General features: G+C 32.4%; 1 protein-coding gene across 3 annotated transcripts in view; it reads right to left on the reverse strand.

The window, feature by feature from the left end:
* Positions 1-1,474: 1,474 nt before the first annotated feature.
* Positions 1,475-22,498, reverse strand: part of LOC149088812 (poly(A) RNA polymerase GLD2-like) — a 36,121-nt gene continuing 15,097 nt past the window's right edge. For 2 of the 3 annotated variants that reach the window (XM_089250285.1, XM_089250286.1), the window contains 6 exons: positions 17,895-17,971; positions 17,108-17,236; positions 9,360-9,406; positions 8,994-9,127; positions 8,731-8,846; positions 1,475-1,707 (listed from right to left, as the gene is read on the reverse strand). In XM_089250285.1, coding sequence (XP_089106411.1) covers positions 1,550-1,707; positions 8,731-8,846; positions 8,994-9,127; positions 9,360-9,406; positions 17,108-17,236; positions 17,895-17,971 — 661 coding nt within the window. In that variant the 3' untranslated portion in view covers positions 1,475-1,549. Of the gene's footprint in view, positions 1,708-2,168; positions 2,316-8,730; positions 8,847-8,993; positions 9,128-9,359; positions 9,407-17,107; positions 17,237-17,894; positions 17,972-22,498 lie in introns of those variants that run through there. The other variant, XM_089250287.1, reaches the window with a different exon arrangement.

The following is a 22,498-nucleotide window of genomic DNA, read 5'->3' on the forward strand; positions in this document are numbered from 1 at the left end:
TGAAAATTGCGTTCAAAAAATGTAATATATAGTTGTGAAAAATAATTAAATAAAAATAATAAAAATAATTAAAGCATGACACTTTGCTCACTTTTGGCATCAATTTTGGTGATGATTGACAATTTCCAGTATTTCAAAGACCAATTGACATATTTTTCTTGTGCAAATATGGTCAGCCCAAGAAGAATGAACTAAACCGTACAAACTAGGCTTTCGATTCCAATCGGTAATTTTATCCATTGTCTTACAATTCAGCAATGTAATGCCCTTTTAATTTTTTCCCCCCCAATATCCTGGTTTTTTCAGCGAACTTACGTTATCTTCCGGTTGCTCAGTCACAGTATCTGGCCACCATATTCTAGTCTTGTGCTGCTCAAGTCCAGTCCTGCAGTGTAGATTGGCAATAGTTCTATGAGCAAGGTGAATTGTAATTTTATGCATTTTTTTCCCCCAACTCCAATAATAAAACTATAATTAGTGGTTTGACTAATTTAAGACTTTGGAATGGTGACCACATTCGTTTCAAATCATATTAGTTATAAAATTTCGATTGAAAAAAATATATACTGTACAACTTTTGGTATTTTTCTATGCAAATAAATCAATTTATTTTTTGAAAGTTTTTTGAGAAAGTGGATTCAGTGATGATATTTTTTGGACATATGAAATTAATCATATCTGTTAATCTATATTAATCATATTTGTTCATTTTTTAATAATGAAAATTCCGTTCAAAAATGTAATACATAATTTTGAAAAAATTCAAAAAAAGTCACGTATCCTTCCATTTCTTCAAAATGTGTGTCTTAATGAAAGACAATTTTCGAGAAAATAATTAAAGAAATTCGAAAAATTATTTAGTGAATTGCTAGATGAATGAAGTCATGTAAAAAACCCATTGCTTTTATGAAAATTTCTTTTGTTGATTTTTAAAATGCATTAATACTTGCTGGGGTCAAACGGAACCACAACGCCAGTTACGTACAGAATTTTCACAACGCCAGTTAAGTGTTAATGGAGAAAGATATAGAGCAGGATTTCCTAAAGTTGAAAATATAGATCCAAAATTGTTTTCACTATTTAAATTTAGAAAATAACGCAATATTTATAAACAGAAAGACAGGGATTGATAAATCCCCAGCGCTAAGTCACCATAGCGACTAGAAAATCAGCATTTTGCACTTGGAATTTTCTGTATATAATACAAGGCCGGAAATCCCAGACACCAGAGCCACTACATAAGCACTGTGCCTTGCTTATACAAATGATTGTGCTTAACTGTAGAGTGATTTTGCATGTGTCGCTCATATAGGCGCATAAACTAATTGCACCCACGGAGATACCATCTCAGACACTGGTGGAGAATTGTGTCTTGTAAGAATGCAAGGTGCAGAAAGTTTGGTTCCCAAATACAGCCCCATCCGACATACATTAAAATAAAATAAATTATGTACAAAAGCATCTAAAACAAATATATGTGTATCCAATATATTTATATACATTTTTCCCTTTTTACAATAAATACAGATTTTCATTGGATGATACAATCTCACTTTTTTTTTAATGAAAGTCTTCTCAAGTCTAAAATACTCTCTAGGTTACCGCTCCCTTTTAACATGTTCCAACTTCTTAAAAACACATCCCGAATATAAAAGAAAGCAGAATCCATAAATACCGAACATGCAGTATTCGTTAAATCAAATGGTTCTGAAAGAAAAAAATAATTTATATCAGACATATTACTATTGCACACCACACATAATTTAGCTACATTTTATGGCAGGGGTGTGCAACCTTTCAAGTCCACGGGCAAAAACGTGCATATTGTTATGGAAATCCTGTTTCATCATTATGCCATTGTCCACCTGCAAATATCTGTAGTGCAATATATTATAAATCCCTCAAAATGCCGTCAAGTTGGAGCAATGCCAAACCAGAAATGTGAAGATATGCTTGAATCTTTTAGATTGATCTAGAAACTCTTGTATGACCTCAAGACAGTGGCACCACCAGTTGTGAACTATGGGAAACTTTCTTGAAAATTCTTCGTACTTTAAAAACGATGTGAGGAATAGAGAGGGTGGTCAGTGTTGTACTTTATCCTCAGTGCAAGAACTTTATTTGTAATCACTGTCTGTAAATACATGTAGAATAGATGTTCTGTATAAATAATTTCTGCCGTTAGAAAGGAAACACCGCCTTGCTGACAAACAACATGTGTATAACAGGTCTTCAATATTTTCATTTATTAGGCCAATTATTCACAAACAGTGCATGAAAGGATATCTACTTCCATAAATGTGAGTACCAAGTATCTAAAAATGATAAAATTACAATGATAAAACATTAAATAATAGTTTGAATAACAGTTGAAAGTTCTTATTGAAGTTAAAACATACTTAGAAATCAGAATAAAAAATGAATGCTGGTGGTGACATCTATGAGCAAAAATCTTTAACTAAACATATCAAGTGTAGACGTAAAATAAAAAACAATGGAGTGTGCAAAGTGCAAGAGTGTTATTGTAGATAAAAATGAGGTAATGAAGTGTAAAAAATGTGTAAAATAACATCCTGGCTTCACGGGAATTACAGAGATAGGCCCCCGAAAAATGCCAAAGGCAAAAAAATATGCTTATTTCTGCTTGCAGTGAAGAGAACAGTTTTTTTAGAACAGTTGAAACAAAAAAAAAACCAGCTGACACAGATGTAAGATTGGAACAACAGAAGAGATTGGAGAAGCTCCAACAGGAAATGAAAGGTTCTTTTCATGTAACAATTCAAATATATTGACAAAGCAAAATGAAATAAACAAGGAAATGACTGATATAACAAAATCAATTAGCTACAACTCTCAGTGTGTAGAAGATCTTGTGAAAAAAATGGACAATATGAAATCTGAAATCGCACAATGTATAGACAAACAAAATCAAGAGCTAAAGTTAGAAAACCTCAACCTGAAGAAAGAAGTGAATGAGATGGAAAATAAGAGTAAAAAAAAATATATATTGAAATCAATGGAGTTCCTGAAGTTGCTGGAAATCGTTGAGAAGATAAAACAAGAAATAGATGTACAGGAGAGTACTGAAATAGAGAATCTACACAGCGTGTCAACGAGAAATGCAAATAAAACAAAACCAATTATTGTTTGGTTTACAAGTGAAGCGTCCAAGAAGATATGGATCCAAAAAAGCAAGATGCACCAGCTCACCGCGAACAACATAAATTGGAACTTTACATTAAGCAGAATTTATATCACCAAACATCTCTCCCAAGAAAGTAAACATCTGTTTCTCCTGATGAGAGAATTCAGAAAGAACTATGCTTTCAAATATGCATGGACTAAAGATGGGAAAATTTTCCTCTCAAAGTCTGAAAACACCAGGATCATAAGAATTAGAAATGAGGAAGACCACGGAAAAATATGTAATGATGAACAATGAACATAACCCAATGGACCATCAACAAGAGCAACCTTTTCTGGAGGAAATAAGTGATATAGATAAATTTTTTAAATATCCCCCTCTAAATCCAATAAATATTTCAATATCTTGATTTTAAACATACAAAGCTTGAAATCTAATCTTGATCATTTTTTTAGTGTTCTTGAGATCATTACCAGAATGTTTTGATATAATATGTCTAACAGAAATTTGGGTTAAAGAAAACAAACTATTGAGCTATAATATTAGTAACTATGATTGCATGAATGATCATGAACCCGGATTACATGTATTCCAATTGCAGAGCATACAACAAATCAGGTGGGGTTATCATGTTCATAAATAAAACAATTAAGAGTATTAAAAAACCTTGCCCTATAAATAATATAAATTTACTATAAGTAAATTTATATTATTTATAGAAGCTCTATATATAAAAATTTACCAGATTTCGATATTGATATTTCATTGCTTTATACATCGTTGGGCATTTTGCCTGTTATGGCGTTGTATTTGTATCACACATATACCGTATCTCAGTTTAATGAAGAGTTCAATATTTTTATTTTAAAAAAGGAGAGATATACTAATAACTGGATGTATAAATATTAATATATTAGATAACAAAATACTAAGGAAATATCAAATTATCTAGACAATGGCTGTAAATGGTTTGGATGCTTTGCAGGAATCCGCAACTAGAGAAACAGAAGGAGGTGGTACATGTATCGATCATGCATTTTACAGAACAAAGAGAAATTTGATACAACAATTTACTGCACTTAAAACCAGTATTACAGATCATTACCCAATTCCTATCCAATATTGATTACCAAGACCAGCTGTGTATTAAGAACAACCCGGATTACATTAAGACACAAAAATTAACTACGAAAGATTCAAAAAGTTCATCTCAAACATATCTTTCGAAAATGTTTTTATGAAGATGAAACCAAACAAAAATATCAACATTTCCTAGACATAATCACTCTCAGCTCTAACCTGTGGACTAAATCATCATCAAACATTAATAAAAGAAACAAAAATAACTGGATTACCAAAGAACTAATAGAGAAAATAAAATATCAAAGAAAAATTTTATAAAAAATATAGAAAATATCCCAATACAATTTCGTATGAAATAGAAAACAAAAATTATGATAAAATGTTGAAAATTTCAATACGAAAAGCTAAACAAGAGTATCAAAAGGCTAAATTTGTTGAATGTACTAACAAACAGAAGCAGTGGAAATGCTTAAACTATTTTGTGCTCAATAAAAGCAATGTAAAGAAAGTTCTACCAATTCATCGGCATCCACAAGTTTTAGCAAATGAATTTAACACAGAGAATTTATTGACAGAAACTTAAATAATACAAATGTTGGTGCAAGTACATATAAAAGCGAAAGCAGGAATGATGTTATAAACACAATGGTCAGCATGGATATTGACATCCCTTTCTTGAAAAAAAGAACCAATAAATGAATTAAATGAAACTAAAGCAGCTGGATATGATGGTCTAATTCCAAAAATGTTAAAAATTATTGCATCCTACAATATTGATGTACTTAAACACTTCATTGATTCATCTATCAGTGAAAATTATTCCTACAATGAATTAAAATTTTCTCTTGTCTACCCAATTTCTAAGAAAGGAGACCCAAATGAAATTATAAACTACAAACCAATATCGGTTCTTCCAATTTTTTCTAAAATTGTCAAAAAAAAGTATCAATCAACAACTAACAAGTTTTTTAAACCCTAACAATTATTTGGCCTTGAATCAGTAAGGTTTTTAAAAAATAAAAACACTGAAATGGCTATAATAAAAATCTGTCATTATTTAAATGTTGGTTACAATAACAATAACTACTCTATTGTTGTCTATTTAGACTTGAAACAAGTATTTGATGATGTGGATTTGACCATACTAACAGAAAAATTACATAGAGCTGGTATATGAGGACAAATATTGGAATGGTTCAAAACATAAAAGTCTGTCAAAGTTAATATGTTTTTTAGTAATAGTAATAAATCAGAAAATGTGTAGTTATCTCCAGGTTCGAAAAAGAGGTCCCCCAGAGATCAGTTTTCAGTCCCACATTATTTCTAATTTACATAAACAACTTCTGCAAACTGAAACTAAATGGCCAATTAATTTTATTTGCTAATGACAGAGCTCTGTACTTAGAGGATGATGACATAACAACTTTAAAAGCAAAGATAGAGGATGATCTGAGACATATCAATCACTGGATGGCTGCAAACAAAGTTGAATTGAACGTGTGAAAGATCAAATATCAGATTACTAAAACGAGAAGCTTAAATTCCAACACAGAAATTTTCATTAAAGTTTATCTGTCACCCTCCATCATAACAAAACTGCAACTGCCAAAAAATCCAAAGAGTACATGAATACGAATACTTAGGGGTAACCATACAGAATGACTTGAAATAGAATATTTATTGCGATAAAATTACAAAAAAAAATTTGATTTTACATAGTTCTTTTATACAAGCTCAAGTATTTGATAATGGAGGATTTTTTGAAAGATGTGTTTTACGCGTGGGTTTTCTCAATTATAACTTATGATTTATGTGCTTGCAGTGGAGCATACCATTGTAATATCATGAAATTAAGTAACACATATAACTGAAAACATTGGAAAAATAAACTGTCACACACTAGACATCAGACAATTATACATTTACAGAACGATAAACTTTGCGATGAAAAATGAAGATTGGCTTCAGAGAAAAACAAATAGGACTGCAACGAGCTTCAAACATGATTTTGAATAAAGAAAACAAAAACATCTCTTTCAAAAGCGTTTCTCATTTACTGCTCCTAAATTAATGAATGTGTTTCAGTCAAAAAACCAACTACTAATAATACTAACTGCAAATATGAAATTTACAAATATGCAAAAAACATTCAGAATTATGATGACACATTCTGAAACTGTTCATCGTAAAGATGGATAAATATAAAAATAAAGATATTTTTTTTTACATATTACTGCTTACAATTATATTAAAATTATATAATGTTCTTTTTCTGTAATTATATTGCATATTTGGAGACACACAATGGCAGCTAAACAATGCAACACAAATTCTTTTTGTCTTCATGGAAGTACTTAGCGTCCCTTGGGGACACATAGCGTATATTCGTTATATGTATATTCCTTTTTCTTTTGTATTCCTTTTTTTTTTGTTATTGTCCAATATTTGTGTAACGTGTATGTGTGTGTATTTGTTTACAATAAAAAAATCTGTAATATTCTGCAAATTGTTTCATCCTCTGCTCATTTCAAGGACTTGTGAGACATTATCTGGAACAATATATATGATTGACACCACATGTTTATATTTTATAGGACATTTACCATAATTTTAGTTGACCCAACTTCATTTTGTAAAAAATGTCCTTTTTTTCAATGGAGCTTACTTGAATTTTTATTCTTCACTAAAATCTCGGATTAAGATTATTTTCACAACTTATCAATAACATCAGGGGGTTCTCAAACTGTTCACCCTGATAGAGATTTTTTGAAAAGACTCTTTGTTGAACTGTTCTGAGAGTGAAGATAAGCATTGATTAGGGGAAAGGCTGCTGCTGGTGAAAAAAGTTTGAAATCCCTGGATTACATTATATAAAGTTGTGACTATAATTTATTAATTCAATTAATTTTATGATAATTATCATAAGTAATTTATTTATACAATATTGTTGGCCCTGGGGCCTATACAAGAGGATGTGATTGAAAATGACAAAGATCTTGTTTGACATTGGACAAAAAACTAGTGATAGTGGAGGATTCGGCAATAGAGTTTGGGAGTTTGTTCCATTCACCAGTGGTATAAGGAAAGAAGCTGTATTTAAAGCAGTCAGTGGAAGCAAAAATAGGTTTTAATTTAAGGGAATGGTCGAGTCTTATATTTGGTCAAATATTTATATCAATATTTGTTGTTCTATTTCACATATTTGTCAAATTAATTTTTTCTTCCAGAAGTACATTTAAATAAACTGTTATTTTCAGTGGCACTTCATTTCCTGCCAATTGGGAGTTTTTAGTGATCTCAGTGATAAATTACAGCTTTTTCTTGCAAGCTCTCGAGTAAACTGGTGAAATTTTGTATTTTCACACAGGGAATTCCTAATTTCCAGTATTTTTACCGAGAAATTATGGTTGACTATGAAAATGTATAGCACGTTGTGTGAATTTAAACTTTTCTACCTTTTGTGGGATTGATGGAACTCCCTGGAAGGTCGTAGGTTGTGCACCCTTGTTTTGTGCCATTCAGAGTCAATCACTACTTAACCCCTTCCTTGATATTAATCTAGAAATGACTTCTTTTTTTTTTTTAAGAAGGAAACTTTCTTTTTTGATTCTGTAAATCCATAAGAGAAATATAATATATGAAAATTGTCATTGAACAGATTTGACTACACTATTAATGGAGTCTCAATCGGTCGTGTTTCTGTTACCAAAGACCTTGGTGTTTTCTTTGACATTCGCAGCTTACATTCGCAGACCACATATACAATCTCACCAATAAGTGCTCAAAACTGTTAGGATTTGTTTGGAGGAGCAGCAACAATTTCATATCAATTGCGACACTATTCAGGATTCATGTGCTCCTAAAACTGGAATACTGCGTTATTATATGGAGTAAGTGCAACAATCTATACTCACTGATGCTAGAACGACTCCAGAACAGATTTCTGTGTTACATGTTTTATAGGCAATTCCACATTTACATTAATGACATAAGTACTACTGAACTGCAATATTTTTTCATTTTCAATCATTAGAATGTAGAAGAAGGTGCCTTCGCGTTTTGTATAAAATTGTAAATAATGTAATTGATGATTGTGATCTTCTTTAACTTATAGAGTTTTCTGCACCAGTTCGAAATAGGACTCTTCAATGAACTTATCCCTTGCCTGAACCTGGAACAAATATTTTGCAACGGTCCTCTATTTTTGAGATGTGTAATTTGTATAATCAGTACCCTTTGAAACCCAATACGTTTAATTCAAATATATGAGAATTTCTTAGAATTTATTATATATGATTGAGTGTTTGAATATAGGCCTTCCATTTGTAAATGTACAAATGTACAGGTAAGCAATAAAATATGAATATAGGATTTTTTTCTAAGTAATTACACAATTCAATATTTTAAACAACACCAGCCACAACCGACGTTTTGAGTGACAAGCAGACAATAAATCTATCAACAGAATCTCATGTTTTGCTCTGTAAATTATCTTCACCTACCTTCGATAGAAATATGTTTCCAGTGGCCTCGCTTGTTTTTAGGAGAAGAGTTATTCATTGCAGCAGCTTTGGGTACGACTCCCCCTGTTCTCACAGATATTACATCAGTTGAGTAGCTGGATAATAATAAAGGTGTTTTTTTTAAATAATGAACTAAAAGTAATATTTATGATGATTAATGACAAATTTCAATCTCTTTGAAAAAAAAAAATTCAAATGCAAAATAAAAAAAAAAAAAAAATTTCAACATGAGAAAAACTCACTTAAATTCATTGGCATAATAATCCAAGAATCCCAGAAAAAGTTCTGCTAAGGGAACAGAATTCTCAGAGTGAAATGGTGGAAGATCCAAAGAGAGTATTAATGACCTCACGTCCGAAAATGGATTAAATTTGCTCTGTGGAAAAAAAAGAAGAAACATGCATATAGTTCAATGAATATAATCACCTCTTTACTGTATAAAGAACTATCATACACAATATATGTTCATACACAATATTCGCTAAAAATACATGCCGGTCAATGCAAAGCAATAAGTATGACACGGAGACCCTTCCACTAAGTACAATAGATAACAATACATAAGATAACAACTTTTTTTTCAATCAATGATGAATAAGCATACTCACAGGCATCAATCTTTGAAGACAAGGCAGAACAGGTGGGTGACATTTGTCTAGAAAAAAGTAATTCATGTATCATTGTCTACACAGAAATCTAAAAAAAATTGTATTTTTTCGAACAAATGCCAAATCAGCATATCCATCACATGAGAAAAAAAACGAAAGCAACAAAATATATTTATGAGCATAACATAAGTAACATAAGTGCTATACAGGGTTGTTAATCTTTATTCTTTTTAAAAAAATTGATTTTTTTAAAAAATTTAAATCATGATTTTTTTTATTTTATTGATTTTTTTAAACAAAGTACAATGGAATCTTGATAACTCCACATATATTATTCCCTTGGTTAGCCCAATACTAATTTCAATGAAAGGGAAATTTTAACTCGACACATGTTTGGCTTAACTCTGCTAAGTCGGCTACGATTTTTGTCCCTTTACCACGACTGGTTTTTACAATTGCCCGTGTGTTACCATTATAAGAATTTTTTGACGTTGTCCGTGGGTACTTCGATAATCCTTTGTTTCTTTGTTTTATATGATAAGGGGGAGGGCGTTCATGTGAAGAAGGAATGTTTGAAGCCTCTTGGTTGGCCCATCATTTTAAAGGCGCTTCCATGACAGGTCTTTCTTTCTTTCCATGGTCAGAAGAAGTGTGGATGATCCCTAAAGTGTGGTGTGATCCCTAATGGATGTTGACAATTTCAACATCCAATAGGGATAAAAATCTTAGCTATTGTGAGTTTTGATATTGTCTGTTGCAGAGAATGTTTTTGGTGGAACTCGGTTTTATGATTTCTTGGAAAAGGAGTAAAAGAAAAAAAAGCCCGATTAGATGCTGAATACGTCATTTGGTTATCATATCGACAGCCATGGCTCCACGCGAACTCCATACTTTAACTTTAAAATCAAAAGTTTAAATTTTCAAAAACTAGGATCCAGAAAAACTCAGAGTGAACTCGCCGAAAAATATGGAGTTGCACGGAACACCATTTCCACATTTGCTAAAAATGAGGGGAAATATTTTTTCAGCATTTTTGAATCTTATGAATCAAGCAGAAAACAAATAAGAAATCAGAATTCAGCTATGTAGAGGAAGCAACTCTTTTGTAGTTCAAATCCCTCAATCTCACTTAATCCCATTATCAGGATCAATAATTCAAGAGAAAGCAAAAGATTTCGCAAAAAGTCTCAATCAAGGAAATTAGGAATTATCCTAAGTATGAAAACGTTTTACAGAAAATTATAGACAAAAAATTTGTGAATTTGTGGATGTTAGAATGGACGTAAAAATTGGTTTTAGATGCAGCTGAAATGATTGATTCTGCATGGAACTCAGGCACGAGTGCCACGATTTGGAACTGCTTTTTTTTAAAATCTGATTTTTGTTCTGAGTCTTTGGAAAACTATAATTTCTCCAAAGATTAAGTGTAGAGAAAACATAAATAGCACTATGGGTGATTGTATTCGATGACAAACTTGTAAGTAGACTCTGATCTTGTAACTTCAGGACTTTTAGAAGATGACAATATTCTAGAATCAATCAGCCAAAGCAAGTGCTCCATGTTTTGAAGAAATAGAAACAGAAAGTTCAGATGAAGAAGTATCTGCACCATCTCCCCATGATGCATTAAAAACTCTAGATGTGATACGTCACTTCCTACACAGTCAGAAAAAAGTCGAACAATCGCGATATAAACTGAATAGTGTAGAAATTTTTTTGTTTTCTCTTTGAAAAGAAAAACAAACAAATGTACTTGATTATTTTTCATGAGGTAAATTTTTTTATGTTTTGATTCTATTTTGAAACAACCCTGAATTAAAATTAATGAGAATTAGCATATCATTTAATACAATTGTTAGAATGTATATAATTACATACACAAAAAAGATCGGACAAAAATTTAAAGTGAAATCCCACTAACTCGACATCCGCTTAAGTCGGCATGTTTGTTGATGTTACAGAGAGTCTACTGTATATATTTAAACATATATATTACTAACACACACATTAGCCATTAATCTATATTTTCTTAGAATATACAATTAAAGAAATTTTAATTTATAAAAATAATGACTATTTAAGAAATATTTGCAAACTAAATAATCATATACCTGTGAAATATATCAGAACATTTTATTAAGAAAAACCTTACATTTCTTGAATAGATATCTTATGTATATTGTATTGAATTATTTTACCCTAAATAATTGTTCATTTTCTTCATTAGAAACACTAGTTTTGATGCTTTGTCAACTCCTAATCTGTTTTGCTATTTGGAATGAACTACACCAAATGTGCTGAAAGGATTTTTTTTCAGCGCACAGGCAATTGATACTTTGGCTGTGGTTAGCATGTTCCAAAAAATCTCATATCACTCTCCGTAATTACATCTTTACCTAAAACATTATAACAACTATTCCATGATTCAAAATCAGACATTGTATCAACAACCTTAGGGTTGAAAAAAAAAACATTTTCGGCATGAAATGGCTGCAAATTCTGCAAAAAATTTTAATGTAATTGCCAGGAACCTAGAGTCCCAGTCTTGTTTGATAAATTCAAGATGCTTATTTTGGTCTTCTTTTGTGACATCAATTCCCATATTAGAAATTAACACTGATGAGCTTAGAATAAATGCATCCAAGTGGGCAACTGTTAATATGATTGTTCATATCCCTTTTTATATTCTAAAGACAAGGCCTTTTATTCTCTGATGTGTTGATGCTTCTTTTATCTTCAATTGCAGCTTTTCCCCCATCCTAATACACATTCAGCTAGGGAGCAGTTGTTTTTTGTATAAAATTGATAGTTTTTGCTATGGATTTCAAAATCTCAATCATGTTTTTGACATTTCTTGTTAAACCAATACAGTAGAACCTTGATTAACCAAACACACCAGGATCGAAAAGTGTTCGGAAAAGTGAAAAGTTTGGAAAATCAATTTCGAAACTAATTCAATGAAGCAAAGGAATAAATTGAATTTAAGATGAATTCGTCAGATGAAAAAAAAGATGACAACTAAATCTGCTCCTATTCACACGTTTATTTGCTTGTCAATTGTTTATAACTACATACACTGTACCCAAATCTGCCCCCCCCCCTACATATCTATAGCTTACAGGTACGGTATGTGCAACTGTTTAGAAGTGAATTATTGTACAATAGAGCGAAGCTATCCAGTTGGGAAAAAATAGAATTCAAATTTCAAGAAAATACAAACTGTTGAGCATCATTGACTATAGGAAACTGAAAATAAGTTAAATTGAAAAGGTGTTCAGTTGACAGAGTTGTTCGGAAAATTGATGTTTGGATAAACGAGGTTCTACTGTATTTAGGATTTTACTTGAGATGTCACTATCTATCTGGAATATGTGGTCTTCACAAACTTTGGTAACAACTGACCAATTTCAACATAAGATTCAAGAGAATGACAATAAATATTCCATCGTACCTCTACAGCAAGTATCAATGCACTTCCACATTTTGTATGATACCATGCTTTCAAGAGATGATTGCAAAAATATTTAAATATGCTGTACTTGTAACATGCTTTGTTACAACAGTTATAACCAAATCTTTGGCTAGTATGTTTAAAATGTGGGCACTGCACCCATATGTAAGTCCAGAAAAACCAAGCTCTTCATTCAGAGTTTTTCTGGAAGAAACCATATTTTAGGGGTGGAAATGAAAATTTGATTTTTATAGCAGCAAAAATGTTGTTTATGTAGCAGCATTTATCAGTTTGGTAGCAATTTAAAATTTTGGCAGTAAATAAAATACACAGTTTTTATATACATATATGCAGTAGCGTACACTGGATTACTTTTTTTTTCAAAAACAGTGCTATCTCAGCTAAGAAGGGGGGGGGGTGTCCCCCAAAGGCACGAAATACATAGAGAAAAAAGATTGATCTCTTGAGCGAGGGTCTCTTCAAAATGATCAGTTATTTTTCACCTCTCTATCTTTCCATCACACAGTGATATATCAGACATTGCATTATGTGATTTAATTTTTTTTTTCATTTTCTGTACCAAACTTTTTGAAAGTTCTTGTCACATATATAATACGACTAAATGAAAATATACCTGTTATAAAAAATCCAAAAAATATTTTTATGTACTGTTATACCACTCCTGGAGAAATGATTTTGCTTGTAAATAAATACTTACTGATGTCAGTTTGGTATACTGTAGCCTGCATTACTTTGATAAGTTTCAAGCCTGAATCATTGAACAATTGAATCACTGACAAAGCTTGAAGTTGAAAAACAATAAATGTGTTCAAAGGAAAATAGTTTGCCCTATAAAACTAAATTGGAACATTCGCAAGCATTTAATATAGCAATGATTGTAGTAGAATTACATGAATTACATGAAATTAAAAAATGGCCCACACACAAAAATTTAGATGTTGGAGAATGGTATGCAAATCACTTGTGGTGTTGATATTTTTGCAAAGGTTATAAAAAAGTCAGCTATTCTTGAATTAGAAAAATGATTTTCACTGCAGACCTAGCTTTTTTCTAGAAATTTTAGGAATGAAATGCACACTTGTTCAATTTATGAGATTTAATTTTTCTTACAAAAAAAAAAATTATTCAACAAGTAATGGAAGCTTAGAAAGATTCTGTATATTCAAACAGAAATATAAAAATGTAGGGAAAGTGATATATCAGTACCACTGTCATTTAACCGTTCATGCACCTTATATCCATTACTTTACAGAATTTCTAACGAATTGGCACATGCCAGAATGTGTGTTCTGAGTGTATGTGCGGCTCTAACATATTTATGTTGTCGAGCAGCGCTTGTTTCGTGTTTGTACTGCCATCTGTCTTCTATTTTCTGAAGTAAATATGTATCAATACTGCATAAATGGCAAGAATTTTAATATTATGAGTGATTTTCAATGCATCATCCAACCAGCTAATTTAGTAGGTACTTATTACTCACAGCAGTGTTATCATAACAATATTTCTTTTCTCATTTTATTGTAACTTCTCATTATAATTGTCTTTGGCTTTACATCATAGTTTCCCAACCTTTTTTGTCCCATCGCCCCCTTCTTCGGAAATTTTTTTCTCCCATCACCCCCCCCCCCAAGGCAATCTAACCCGTAGGATCCTATGTCATACCCGTAGCTTCTACCGCCTCCCTGGAACATTACATCACCCCCAAGGGGGCGTTAACGCCCACGTTGGGAATCACTGCTTTACATAATATATATTTCTCTCAAACATTTTATTTTTTTCCCCTTTTAAAATAGCATAGAAAATAAGTAAAGTAGATCCCGCTTATAACTTTTTTCAAAAATCACAACTAAAAACGTTATAAAAGGGAAATGTCTATATATAAGAATTACAATACATAGTTTTTCACGGACCATAGATTTTATGTACTTTTTTTAAAATTTATTAACAAACATTACAGTACATATAGAGATTTAATAGGAAATTATGCATTTGTTATTCCATTAAATATTTACGTGCATTATATGTGTTGGGATTTAGCACAGATGTCGTTTAAAAGCATGAACTACTCATCAATTAACTAACAAAATAACTAATTTATTATAAAACAGAGATTAACATGATCACACGGAAAACACCACCATCATGCTACAGCAACTCCCAAGCTACTCACTATACTGGCAGGAAAACATTGTGACCTCTTTCACTTGCTGCTACAGCAGCGTGGCCACAAACAAACTACAGCAAAGGTAAGCGTTGAAGAAAACATTACAGCAAATATCTCAACAATATGAGATGTAATTTTCAGGGCAAAAACAAGAAATCTTACATTTGATTTATGTACAATGCATCTTTGAACCTAAGATGGTGCTTAACATGCTGGGAGGCAAATTGAATTTTTTGCGGTTGTAACTCTAGAAAGCAAAAGGTTATCTACAAATTTAAGAATTTTTATTCTTTCCTCTATACTTAAGGATTTTTTTTAAACTTGTTCTAAGGTATTTTAACTGAACTGTGCTCAGCAAAATCGAAGACCTTTACTACTTCACTTTCCGAAATTTCAAAGGTCATGAAAGCATTATACTGGCTGTTCTGTGAAGAATTAAATTCCAAGAAGTACAGTTGGGAAATCCAATTTTTTTTTCCTGAAAAAACTGCCTTTAAATGCTACTTGATGCTGTCTTCTGAAAATTTGTCAAGTTGTTTAATGTTAAATGTTTTGGGTCCATGTCACTCTCTTTCGGCTTGATCAATAGAATCACAGGTGGATGAGAAGACCCACCGTTTTATTCCTTTGTTACATGCCGACGTCATCTAACACCTCTATGAGAAGATTCATTTTTTGGAATCTATCTAGTACATCAAATTTGAATAAGAGCGAGGGGGGGGGGGAAAGGGAATTAACCCCTTCTGTGAACTTTTTCTAGCTCTTATCTATTTTGTAGTCTCCCTATTGGTAGTTTATGCTCTGCACACTAATGTTTGACAAAGTGAGAGAAAAAAAAAATGCCTAAATTAATATTGCACCTAACCCTTGAAAGAAACAAACATATTCTTATAGATTCAGATTTTTTATGCTGAAAAAAAATAACCGGCTTCCAAAGAGCCATAAAAGAAAAGCTCCACCCCTCTAGTTTTCACATAATACTTAATTGCTAGCACAAATGACCACAATTTTAGTTTTTTTTAGCTGTGAAAAAGGAGAAAAAATATGCTGTTTACAAGGGAGGGAAATGGCTGATGTGAATTTTTCGAACGTTGTAAGCGGGAATAGCAAAAAATTCAAATGAGAAATTGAATTGAATTGATGTTATGCCGAAACTGATATTTGGAAAGAAAAGTGATTTGCTTCCTCCGGGAATCGAGCCAGGGTCCCCTTGCATACTGAACAAGTGCGCTAACCAGAGAGACACTTTTCAATTCCTCATAACACGCATTAGTAGCATGAAACGCTGAGTGGGGTCATAGCAGTCTCCCTTAACTACAGCAAATTTCGCCCCAGTTGGCATTTTGTATGAAGAGATGGCATTTTTTTGGCCTAAAATATACCGAGAAATTGAATTTTCTGGATGTTATGCCGAAACTGATATTTGGAAAGAAAAGTGATTTGCCTCCTCCTCCGGGAATCGAACCCGGGTCCCCTTGCATACCAGACAAGTGCGCTAACAAATACACCAGAGACACACTTTTCAATTTTTACTACAGAAGTCTGTAGTTAAGGAAGGCTGCTAAGACTCCACTTAGTGCTTCATGCTACTAATGCGTGTTATGAGGAATTGGAAAGTGTGTCTCTGGTGTATTGGTTAGCGCACTTGCCTGGTATGCAAGGGGACTCGCGGGTTCGATTCCCGGAGGAGGCAAATCACTTTTCTTTCCAAATATCAGTTTCGGCATAACATCCAGAAAATTCAATTTCTCAGTATATTTAAGGCCGAAAAAATACCATCTCTTCATAAAAAATTTAAATGTTGTATCCGGGAAAAAAATAACATTATCAATATTCGCAAAAATGAGTCGTACTAAGCTGGAAAACGTTCTAAGCAGGATCGGATGTATATGCTAAAACACAAAAACCACAAAATATATGTAATACAGTGAAACCCTCTCTTTTGTGGACTTTAGCAAGAATGGAAAATTCATTTGTAATCCAAGAAGTCTAATCCAATGGGAACAAATCCCAACCAATGTTTATTTCACTGTAAAACAGTAATAGACATATCTGCAAGGTGACTACTATCTAGAAAGTTTGTGTTTTATGAAAAAAAAAAAATTCACTCACATTGTAAATAATGGATGACCATAAGCACTAACGAATAGCTGGACAAAGTATGATTTTTTGCATCGTTGATATCATGACACTTGGCCCACATTTTCGTAAGGAGAACGAGAGGTGGAACTCTTTCATCCACTGCAATATAAATATATGTAGATGCTACTCACACAGTACACACCATTAACAATATTTTAGTAAGTAATTTTGTACAATAAATCAATGACATTATTTCAGAAATAGAAAAGCAGGAAATAAATTCCAATCGAGCACTTCATCATTTACTTCCCAAAAAATCAGACTAGCTCACCATTTAAGCAGAATCAAGTGAGGCTGTCTTAGCTTTAGTGAATATGTCTTGATGAATCTCACAAAAAATAAATTCTCAAACCTCAACTCCAGAAGAAAGAAAAAAAAAAGCCCACAGACCAAGATTTTTCTATGGAAAATCCAAAAAATTAATAGGCAGGCACACATATTATTGTGAGGTGAGAATTTAAAATTATCCCTGTGTAATCTGTACTATCACTTCAGAAATATAGATTTGGATACCAAAAAAATGTAATTCAACATATGCTTAATGGTTTTCATGTTTGGGGGGAATTATGTTTTTCTGATTAATCATTACTTGCGTGAAGATGTCTAAAAAAAAGTGAACCGTTTCACATGCAGCGCATTAAAACTATATTAGTGCTCTGATTCTGAACTAGTTTTCTACAACATGAGGTTTTTGCGTGATCACAAATAATGGGCTAAGAACATAGGTACAAGAGTCTTACTTTCTCCATAAACTTACTTCGAGCATAGGATTTTAACAGCTGGGTATTTCTAATGCCAACTGCATTGTTAACATTTAAGTCGACATCGACTTTTCTGGGGGTGAAAAAAAAATATTAAGAATCATCAGCGAAATGATTTTGAAATAATAATTTCAGAGAAATCTGTACACACCCAAAAAAGCAATTTGGGAATAAAAAGTGTCTCAAAAAAGTATGAAAAACACCAAACTTACTTGGAGGAAAAACTTACTTCATATCGTTCACAGGATCACAAGAAACTCATACTTCATCACAAGTTTTTAGTTTGTCAAAAAAAAAATTTTTTAACTACTTTTTCTTTCCAAGAAGTGTTACCAACCAAGGGGTCAATTCGAAAAAACAAATACAATTATTTATCTCAATGCATGCTAGTTGGTAAAACAAAAGCATTATTTGCAGATTCAAACAATGAAATTTATTTGAATAACTGCAAACAAAAAAAAGGATCAGAAAATTAGCTTGATCACAGAAAACTGTGTATATAAAATCTGTTTGGTTTGTAATAAAGAATGAATGACGCTTCATTCTGCTAGTAGATACCAATGCAAATTACAGTAACAGGTTGAAAACATTGTAGACAGCCAAATGAAGAAAAGGGTAATCACGAATCAGATTTAAATTGAGAAATAAAGATGTAACAAATTGGTGGATTAGACTTCCATTATAAAAGGGGTGGGGAGGGGGGCAAAACTGCCCTGTTTTGATAAGTTTGTAATCATTATCATGTGACGAATGAGTTCAAAATTCATGGTAATCAATATTATTTCTTTTAAACAATCCACACTCAATCCGATTGTATGACAAACAAAACAACAAAAATAAACACAAACCCGGATCCCAAATCACTCAAGAGGATTCTATGGCTATTGTGTATGGCAGACATCTCAACAAAGCAAGACATGAAAACTGAATGAATTAAAATGAAGCAAATATATTTAGATATACTTCAAAGAACCAAATCATGTAACTAACAGACAGATTGGGTAGTTATTTATTGTATAGTTTTAAAATAGATTCACAGACACAGTAAAAAGGAAAAAAAAATTAGTCTGAAACGTGGCCAGACATCGTCGTGTTAAATTAATAAATCAAACTACAAATGGATTCTAACAGAAAGATAGTATGCAACTATTTTGAAAATTCAAACAGGGAGACAGGTGGTAATATTTCACTATTCCAACTCTTTAATTAATAATAAAAAATAATTTACCTGAAATAAAAAATTATATTTTAAAAAAAAAATAGAAATGTGCGTGTTCAAAAGTAAGTGTAATGCAGTTAAAATAGAGTTTAAGATGAAACATGCACAAATATTCTGACAACTATATAACTATATGAGATACAGTGATCTCTCACCTATTCGTTGGTACAAGGAAACAAGGAAAAAAAGATGCATAAGTGAGAGAGGCATATAAATAAATAGCATTATTATGTCATATCTTTGATTCAGAGTGCAGAAAATTGTCTTATAATTGAGAGAAATGTATAAGTGAGAGATCACTGTACACTAAAGAAGAACCAGAACCATGCAAAAAAAAAATAAATAAATAAAATAAAAACTTTGCTTGGCTCTATCATCGTGTTGACTTCATTGGATATAAATTCCACATACAGTAGACTCTCATTAATCCGGCACATATCAGACAGGGTTGCCGGATTACCAAAATTGCTGGATTACTGGAAGCGAATGAAAAAAGCCTACTCAAATAATATAAACTTATGCACAGACACACGCAGTGACATGTTTTGCTCTTCTATGCTCAAAGAAAACCCACTTAAAAATGCTGGATTACCGGACAGGCAAGACTAGTGCATGGCCGGATTATTGAGAGTCTATTGCACTAGTATATAACTAGTTAAAATAAGGTTTTGCAGAGGATTATTTTCCCCCCTTTGTAAATAGTAGTGGAGATGATAGGCATTTTAATTGATACAGATTAACATCTCGTCAGTTCAATATACTTTACCTTCATCCTCAATGACAAATCTTTAGTTTGGACAGCCTGTTCTTGAGGAATTGTATTGCTGAATATTGTTTCTCAAAATATATATTTCTCAGTTCTCGACTTGGTAGTAAGATTAACAGCTCTGATGTTAATTCATCTCTCACAATGCAGATACCATTTAACATATATACTCGTGGGGTGAGGAGAGACTGCAACCTAATGTGAATTACAGACTTATTTTCTATTTCCACTTTTTCATTTCTATGACACAACTTGCTATAAGGCCAGGAACACAAACGAGTTGAAGAAGGAATACATTGAAAAATACGAGTGCGGCATTAAGATTGCTGAAATCGGCCACATGTACAGGAAGTCGCCATCTATGATAAGTTCCAGGCCTCTTTGGGCAACTTTCTTGTGCAACATGGGTCCACTGACTCTGAAGCTGCTCCTAGTGCCGAAAGACCCAGAAGGAAGTGATCCTAGATAATTCTTTGATACCTAAGGTAGGAGATTCCCTTCCAAACAATAATATCTGCACCTCTCTCTCTCCCTCTTTCCGCTTCTCATGATCTTCCATGCATCATCCTTCCTTGTCTTCAGAAAGGTATAAAAATGTAAATGCCACGTTAAATGTTCATTTATTTTTCACATTTTAGTCTTTTATATTCATTTTATACCAATTTCTTATTGTTTTAAGTATTAAACACTATGTTTATTCTCTATAAAATATGTTTTTGGTATTATTTTGGAGTGTCTAGAATGAATTAATTCGATTTACATTGATTCATAAAGAGATAATTGCCTCGGTTTTTGTCGGTTTCAGAATTTGCAGATTCTTTTTGGATGGATTATTGAAGAAAACTTAGTTATCACTGTAATCCCAAATGGTGTTCCTAACCAGGCCACAGTGATACCCAGCAAAAATATTTGAAACTCACCCATTAATATAAAATTTAAACAGTATCTAGGGAACATCAAACTTCATGTCACCACAAAATATTATTTTCAAAAATTAAAAAAAAAATCACACCCAAGCAACTGAAACATCCACACATAAAAAACTCTCAGGACTTTTGGGATGACCTAATACAGTAGAGCATCGATTATCTGAACACATCGGGACTAAAGGGTATTTGGAAAAGTGAAAAGTTCAGAAAATCGATTTCAAATCTAATTCGATAATGCAAAGGAATAAATTGAAATTCAGCAACAAAAACTTCAAAATAATTAAATTTAACTGACTTATTCTGAAAGTAAATGAAAAAAAGCAGTGAATCACAAAAGAAAAAATTGTAAAGAAAAAAATAAAATGGTAAAACAAATACACATGAGCATGATAAATAACGCCGTCAAACAATTAAAAAAAATGAATCTATCTTTAATTGCTTCAACTTGCTTATACGACATTTTGCAGTCTCATCCCATAATAGTTTCAACATTAAAAATTGAAGAGGGTCAGCGTTAGGCACGATTCTAACCACATGAGACATTTTGTGAAACACTGTTCTCCCTCACTGTGCATTATTACATCTGCCATTGGTTCATTTTCATCACTTTCACAGTCATCTTGATCAACTTGATCGTTCACTTTCGTAATTATTTCTCTGTCATCCAAAAAAATTATATCCCAGATCATCACTATCAATTTTCAACCACTGAGACACATCCTTTTTATGCCAGGCCTGGAATGCAGGGAGTTCGGAGATGAGAGGATTCTCAAGTTCCAAGAAAATACCAACTGTGTTGAACATTATTGACTATAGAAAATTGAAAATGAGTTAGGTTGAAAAGGTGTTCGGTTGATCGAGTTGTTCGGAAAATCAGTGTTCTAAGGTTTTTAACAACTGGCTGTTGCGAAGATATATTTCGGAAAGAGAGAAAATTCAACTACCCAGGGCTCAGCACGGATCATGGCCTCAAAACTAGTGAAAATAGTGACCAAAATATTTAAAAAAGTGACCAAATAGTGACCAAAATGTTTGAAAAGTGACCCAATAGTGACCAAAATAATTTTAGAAAGAGACCAAATGGACAATGAATTTTGATTATTACCAAATTGAATGAATTGAAATTGAATTTAGTTTTCACTAAACTTTGTATTTCAATGGAGCTCATCGAAATTGCTTTTTTTACATATAGCAGTGTGAAATAAATCAAACTCGAATGCATTCTGCTAACCAGAAAAGTTTTGAATAACTTATCAAATTTATCAACAACTATGTGTGAGAGAGTAACATTACATCCTTTCTAAGTAACAGTAGTAATGCCTTTCCCCCCCCCCATAGGGGCTGTTCAAGTATTACGTCATCACATAGATGGGGGAAGGGGGTTTCCGATTTGCTGACTTTTGATGACAAGGGGGGAGGTTGAATAACGCTTACGTCATCAACCACCCTTTATGAAAATATGAGTTAGGATTCAGGGGGGGGGGGCAGAGCTGATGACGAAATTTTGCTGACAAGGGGGGGGGGAGGGGGTCAGCGTTTTGCTGACGGGGTGGGGGTCAAAAATGGCTAAAAATTTGCTTATGTAATACTTGAATGGCCCCACATTGCTATCCACAACCCATCTTAAAATCAATTTAAGCAGGAAAAACTTCAAAACAGGAAAAAATTTTCACATTCAAAGAAGGA

The sequence above is a fragment of the Pholcus phalangioides genome, unplaced genomic scaffold (assembly GCF_987345545.1).
Source record: "Pholcus phalangioides strain wild (caught in Gottingen) unplaced genomic scaffold, Ppha-v1.0 ptg000003l_1, whole genome shotgun sequence".
Taxonomy (NCBI): domain Eukaryota; kingdom Metazoa; phylum Arthropoda; class Arachnida; order Araneae; family Pholcidae; genus Pholcus; species Pholcus phalangioides.